This window comes from Camellia sinensis, chromosome 13 (assembly GCF_055761805.1).
Source record: "Camellia sinensis isolate YWXY chromosome 13, ASM5576180v1, whole genome shotgun sequence".
Classification (NCBI taxonomy): domain Eukaryota; kingdom Viridiplantae; phylum Streptophyta; class Magnoliopsida; order Ericales; family Theaceae; genus Camellia; species Camellia sinensis.
The window spans coordinates 67760600-67768353 of NC_138973.1; the positions used below are offsets into that span (position 1 = coordinate 67760600).

Genomic DNA, 7754 nt, shown 5'->3' on the forward strand with positions numbered 1-7754 from the left:
CTATGCCAATACCTGCAGTTAGGCTTCCCTCCTGATTTTGAATTTAAATGTGAGTAACCGTTGAAGCCATGTCATCTTAAATCCCTTTGCCAATCTAGTGTTACGCAAATCCATTATAACCAATGCTGACTGCCACGTGTGTGATTATGATTGAAGACTTGAATAGTCTTCCTGTATTGCCCTTATTCTGCCACGCGTTGAATTGTAATTGGCTTATACAAAATATGTAACCATCACTATTTTCTCAATATCAATTTCTCTCTGCAAGGGATTTCAACTATAGGGGTAAATATAAAAAATTTCTCATCATTTCTCAAATATTAGATCTCAACAATTTATGATTTCACAAAATCCCAACTTTTCTACAAATTTCCAAAATCTAGGTTTTTACAAGGAAAATTAAAGTTTCTCTTTTTGAAAGATTTTATGCAATTAAAACCCCAACTATCACACAACTCATATTTTTCATTGATACTACTCTTTCCTCAACTTCCTCAAGCTTAGTGTCTTTACAAAATTAGGGTTTCCTCATTTTTTTTTAAAAAAAGTTCCTACTCATGAAACTCCAAAACATTCTCATAGTTCATAAATCAAAGATTTGAAGAAAGATTTGAGAAAAACCCCTTTTTGAGCAAAAACACAATCTCATAAAAATTAACCCTAGTTCAACACACTCCAACCACTATCAAAATAACCATAGACTTGCAAAAAAATTTATATAACTCAAAGAAAATCTCTACCTCAAGCTTAGAAGATGAGGAGGAAAAAAACCCTAGAAATCAAAGTTGACGAAAACACGATCCAATCGGTTACAAATGTAGCCCCCATCACCCTATTTGATTTGGTGTAAAAAACCCTCTCAAACTCTAGAAGATTTGAGCTAGATCTTAGAGAGAAGTTAGATTTGGGTGTGCTTTTAGAGAGAAGGGAGAGCAAAGATGAATATATATATATAGAGAGAGAGAGAAGTGAAAATTTTGTGTAAATACATTTTTGGCATTAGTTTTAAGGAAAAGAGCACAAATTTCGAGACAAACGTGCCAAAATCCGCCCAAGCGGTTTCAATTCCCCACGAGCGGAAATTTTTGCCCATGGGCAGATTGCTCCAGAGAGCTGTCCAGAAAAATCACCCAAAATCCGCTCGAGTAGTTTTTTGCCTAGAAAACTTTGAAAATTTTGGAAAACCCTGAGAGGATCCACTTGAGTGGTTTTCAATTCTGCATGAGCGGTTTGGCCTAGAAACTCAGAAAGTGATTTTGCAAACCAAGGCAAGTTCCAATGTCCAAAACTCAAAATTTTCAACCCAAAAAAATTAAAAGAGGTTAAGTAGGAGTAGAAAAGTAATCTCAATAACCTGATACGACAAACAAAACATCGAAAGAGATGCATACTACCGTACTACACAATACCAATCAAACCCAAGACTTGAGACATCACACACACTCTCTCTGCATTTCTATGTTCTGTTGATCAACAACAATAAATTCCTTCCTAAATTGCCTACACAGGCTTGGATGAACAATAGACATAAACAAGTAAATAAATACATAAATATACATAATAACATCCTTTCACTACAACAAAACTAACTATTTATGGCTTCAAGTTTACAACATACATTGAATGCAAGTTGTAGTTATTACATTCTACAACATTTTTTTTTCCAAGTCGTTAATGCTTTCTCAATAACAACATACATACAGTGTAAGTCTTTAATTCATATATTTATGACATGCAAAAGTATGTCGTAAAAAATGTATATTTTCTAGGCTTACAAAAATATGTCGTAAAATATTTTCACTTAAGACGACATACATTTTATGTCGTAAAATATTATAACTTTACACGGCATGCATTAGCATGTTGTGAAAACTTCTACTAAAAAAAATTTTAATTTGATTTTTTCATGGCATGCAAAAGTATGCTGTAAAAACATGTATATTTTCACGGTGTAAAAAAATATGTCATAAAATATTTGCGCTTAAGACAATATACATTTCATATCGTAAAATATAATAGTAAAAACTTCTACTAAAAAAAATATAAAAAAAAAATCAATCAGATTTTTTTTAATTTTTTTTTTATAAAAAAGCTAACAATTTCTAACCAAGGTTCGCACCTTAAAGTTTCCTAATTGAGGACAATGCAAAAAATAATTTATAGAGTTTTTTTTTTCGCTTAATATTTTACTCTCTATTCACATGGTGTCATATCTTGTAAGTCCCACACACTATGTGAGTAGAGAGTAAAATATTAAATATTAAATAAAAAATTTGATTAACTCGAACATTAATCTTTAAATTATCACATTTCCTTCAAGTGAATAAAAATTGCATCACTTAAAAATCATGAGAGAAACCTTTTATATACATTTAAATTTATTAGAGTTAATTACACTTTTCACCTCTATAATTTGATCTAAATTTTAATTTAATTCCTATAGTTCTAAAGTGAACAATTTGATCCCTACAATTTGAGTTTAGTTTCAATTTATTCATTATGTCCAAATTAAAAAGTAAAATTAATTATTTTGGAATACTTGTCAATTTTCTGAGATATACATAGATAAAATTAACAAAAATTTAGACCAAAAAATTAAATTAAAGTATAGAAACCAAATTGTTCAATTTAAAATTATAGAAATTAAATTAAAATTTTAGTTAAAAAATGTAGGCTCCGTTTGGTGACAGTGTACCATACCAGAGTACAAAAAACAACATAAAAAAAAAAGACACTGAAAGATACCGGTGACAATGGTAACTGGTACCTTCGGAGAGCACGAGCAAGGGGCGAAATGGAGAGCGACATGAACAGTGTGAGTGGAGATGGAAAGCTAAACCGAAATGGAGAGAGAGGGGGAGAATAAGTGACCGAAATTGTAAGTGGGCAATGGAAATGAGTTAGTGAGATTACAAAGGAGAGAGACAATGGGTGATGATGGAATAGTACTAGGTTGGTGGGATTTCAAAGGTAGTCTGCAAATGTTGCTTTTGGGTGTCTAAATTTGGGAGGGAAATAGAAACTTACGTGACACGACACTTACAAATGCATCGTGTGTTAAGGGTGCGTGTATAATATTGAGCTTGTAAGTAATTAAAAATTGACACATACAAATAAAATTATTCGGAGTTTTCACAATTTAATATACAATAATGTTTCATATGTGCCAATTTTTAATTGCTTACCAACTCAATAAAATGGGACGCTTCACTTGAACGCATCATTGTGAATGCATTTGTCGGTGTGAAATACATAATCTGTACCATTGTTGGGAGGAAAATTTTGTCCATATAGAAAATGAGAAAAATATGTACTAAAAAAAAAAAATTACCGGGAACAAAAATTAGGACAAACTTAGGCTGCATTTGGTTCTCTTTTGGAATTATGATTCCAATCAAAAAATTGAAAAACTATTTTTAAAACTCATAACCAAACACATAACTTAAAACTCGATTCAAAAATTATTTTCAAAACTTAGCAGCTTCACAACTTCTTGGGCATCGGTCTCCACTATCACGTTGGTGAAACCTTTTTGGAGAACGATTGTGAGGCCTTTATACACTGTCCATAACTCCGCTTCAAGACTAGTACAGCTTTCTGTCCTGCCATAGTAGCCACATATCCAAGCTCCCCTCTCATCCTGGATGAGGCCTCCAAATCCATTTGGACCCCTACTCCATTTGCTCCCATCGGTGTTCAGCTTCAAGGTACCTGTAGGAGGAAATGACCATTTAATGAGTCTAAATGGGGTTCTAGGATTAATAATAGAAATGCTAAATGCAAGATCAATTTTAGTGGAGTAGTCAAGGATGAACTTCAAACTTTCAAATGGGGTAACCAGTTTGCTTTCAAAACTTATAAGGTTCCTATTTTTCCAGATTTTCCACAGAGTAACCAAGAATACAGTGCTCCAAGCAGATTTAGCACCAAATTTGGCCTTTGTTTTGGAGTTGGAGAGCAACCAATTCCTCCAAGGTTTATCAAGCATTTGTAGGTACCAATGCTGATTCTGGACAACAGTCCAAACTTCCTTGGCTTTGTGGCATGCACGAAAAAGATGGTTGAGATCTTCATTCTCACTGCAAAATGGGCAATAGGAATTATCTGATAATCCTTTTTGCAGTCTCATGCTATTAGTAAGAAGCTTCCCATGTAGGATGGTCCACAAAAACCCTTTCAATTTTTATGGAATTTTCTTTTTCCACAGCCACTGCCAATCAGCCTTTTTTCCATCATAAACAGATGCAATATCAAAGGCACTGGAAATGGAAAATGTACCATCAGGAGACCCTTTCCAAACTGGATGGTCCAAGTTGGAACAATATTTAGGGGGTTGCTCTTTGAAAATAGAAACAGCCACCAATGGGGAAAAGAGTTGATTAATGACAACCACATCCCAATCACCTTCCATGTCAGTGATATCTTTTATCTTATGAATAGAGAGATTGTGTGGGGGGGAAGAAGAAGATGATATTGACTTTCTCAATAGGTTTCTCCCCACACCACCAATCTTTCCAAATATCAACATTAGTGCCATCACCAATGGACCATTTAGCACCTATTTTCAGAATACTTCTAGAATTCAACATTCCTCTCCACACATGAGAGGATTTACTTTTCTTCTTACAGTTCATAAAAGATGTGCCTTTCAAATATTTGGCTTTTAAAACCTCAGTCCACATACCTCGCTCATTTGAAATAACTTTCCATCCCAACTTAGAAAGAAAAGCTAGATTTTGCTCTCTAGCCTTCCTAATGCCAAGACCACCATGTTTCTTATTTTTGCAAACCTCGTTCCAATTAACAAGATGGATTTTCCTTTTCTCTAGGGTATCTCCCCAAAGAAAATTTCTATTCATCTTGTCAATATCATAGCACACTCGTTTGGGTAACTCCATAGTTTGCATAGAGTAAGAAGGTACAGCAAAGGTGATAGATTGAACAAGAGTAGCTCTTCCTGCCATAGAGAGGGTATTCATTTTCCAGCCAGCCAATTTAGACTAGAGTTTTTCAAGGATATAGTTAACATGGTTCCTGGTCACCCTCTTATTCAAAAGGGGGACACCCAAGTACTTACCCAAATCATTAGTTAATGGAATTCTACATCTGGCACTGAGGTCACAAGCCTTGTTAAGATTAATATTAAGGGGCACAAAGAGTTTAGATTTTTGGAGATTAATTTTAAGCCCAGATATGAAACTAAACTCAGTTAAAACATCAGTAATAACATCACAAGTTGTAGTATCAGCTTTGGCAAAGAGAAGTAAATCATTAGCAAAAAACAGGTGGGTGATACAAGGACCTCCTTTAGCAATAGAGATCCATTTCCATCTCTTTTGCTCAGCCTTTAGACTTATTATATTAGACAGGCGTTCCATGCACAAAACAAAAAGATAAGGAAATAAAGGGTCACCTTGTCTTAGACCCTTCAAAGGCCTAAACTCCTCCAGGGCTTCACAATTCCATAAGACAGAGGTCTGTACTGAAGTTACACAGCACATGATTAAATCCACCCAATTCACATTGAGGTTAAATTCAAGAAGCATTTCTTTGAGGAAATGCCACGAAATATGGTCATAGGCTTTTTCAAGATCAATTTTCAAAATCATATTGCCCAATTTACCTTTTGGGAGCCTTATAGAATGTAAGACTTCTTGGGTAATGATGATATTATCACTGGTATTTCTGCAAGGGACAAAACTACTTTGATTAGGCCCCACAAGTTTATCAAGAAGAGGTCTGAGACGATCCACAAAAATTTTAGTAATGATTTTATAGGTAACATTACAGAGGCTAATAGGCTGAAAATGTTTAACCCTCTCAGGGTTGTCAATTTTTGGGATAAGAGCAATAAGGGTCTTATTCATCTCCTCAGGGATGTGATTGGTAAGGAAACATTGCTAGATGAAGGAACAAACACCAGGGCCAACAATATCCCAAAACTTATGAAAGAAGATGGCCTGAAAACCATCTCTACAGGGGCTTTGAAGGCTTTGATGTTGTTAATAGCTTTTTTTACTTCCTCATTAGTAATATCTTTGGTCAGTTCAGTATTATCCAGATTGGATAGAGTACAAGGAATAATATTACACCAGTGATTCAAAGAATTAGTAATGGGATTACCAAACAGGTTTTTGAAATAAGTAACAACAAGGTTCCTAAGGTCAGAGGGATTGTCAATCCAGACGCTATCATCATTCTAGAGGACCTCAATTCTAAGTTTCTTTCTCTTAATGAGAGTGAAGAGGCGAAAGAACTTAGTATTGCGGTCCCCTTGGACAATCCAGTTCTCTCTGGATTTCTGAAACCAGAGGAGTCCCTCCTGGTACAGAGTTTGATTATACTGTTCCACCAAATCTTTCTCAAGCATGTGAAGGTTATGGGTACAGACACGGGATTAGGATTTTTGGATCCCTTCAATCCTTCCCAGAAGCCAACGCTTCCGTTTAAAAATATTACCAAAAGTATCCTTATTCCAGATAGAAACCGTGTCTGCCAGAGTGTGAAGTTTGTCAATAAGATCAGGATTAGATTGGTTCCAACAATTCTCAATAACAGACCTGAATCCCTCATGGGTAATCCAGGCTGCTTCAAATTTAAACGGTCTAGCGAGAGGGTTAGGGTGGATTTTACCTTCGGTGAAGACCATCATCGGAGAGTGATCAGAATAGGTTCTAGGGAGGTTGCGAACAAAGCCATCAGGGAAACGGGTCCTCTATTCTGCATTGCACAGCGCTCAATCCAGTCGAACTAAAGTATTGGCCAACCTTGTCTATTGTTAGACCAAGTGAGGCTTGGACCAGTGCAGCCGAGGTCCATGAAATTACAGTTGTTGATCCTATCATTAAACTTCCGAGTACGTCTCTGGCTCTGGTTAAGATTTTGATCTTGATTTTGAGTCATAATGAACACTCTTTTCTCAGCACAACTAGCATAGCCATTGAAGTCTCCAACAACAAGCCACGACATATTCATTTCCTGGGCTATTTCATCCAAGTTTTCCCATTGTTCATCGCGAACTCTGGGATTTGGGCTTGCATAGACTGCTGATAACAGCCATTCAGGATGGTTCTGTCTAGAGATGGTGGCAAGGGTCATTTGTGAGTTAGCTTCTGAGAGTCGAACATTAACATTGTTGGGGTTCCACAACATCCAAATACCTCTATTTCTACCAATAGGGTCAACATATGCAGAAGCTGTAAAACCAAGGGTGTTAAAGAACATACCCATGGATTGGAGGGCCACTTTAGTTTCCATCAGCACTACAATATCAAGTTTTTGAGTTTTGATCAGTTCTTTCACGGTCCTCTTGAACTTATTATTTCCAACTCCACGGCAATTCCAAAATAGCATATCCATTAAAGACATGTGGGGAAGATTTGGGATAGGTAACTGGCCTAGTATGCCCAGCGTCGCCCTAGCTCTATTGTGGTTGTCCTCCATAGATAGTTTCGAGCTCACAATCACTAGGTGTTGACTCTGGCTTGTTTCGAATTGCCACCACGGTTTGATCTTTAGTTTCACTTCCTCTACCCACCAGTCGACAGCGACAATGTGAGATGCTTCTTTCCTTAGATCTAGGAACAACATCACTCGATTCAGTGAGACCCTGTGTTGGGTTGTGGTCATTTCTGGCTCCTCCATCTCCTCTCTCGCGATTTGTACTTCCTCGTTGTTCATCCTTGTTTTTATCAGGAGGCTTTTTGGTGTAACTGTGGTTGAAGGTGGTCACTCTTGGTGTTTTGAGAACTCCT

The 7754-nt window shown here is 36.3% G+C and overlaps 1 protein-coding gene across 1 annotated transcript; it reads right to left on the reverse strand.

Moving 5' to 3' along the window:
• Positions 1–6750: 6750 nt before the first annotated feature.
• LOC114259143 (uncharacterized) lies at positions 6751–7359 on the reverse strand. Its single transcript, XM_028199128.2, has one exon. The coding sequence runs from the start codon at positions 7357–7359 to the stop codon at positions 6751–6753; it is 609 nt and encodes a 202-aa protein (XP_028054929.2).
• Positions 7360–7754: the final 395 nt, after the last annotated feature.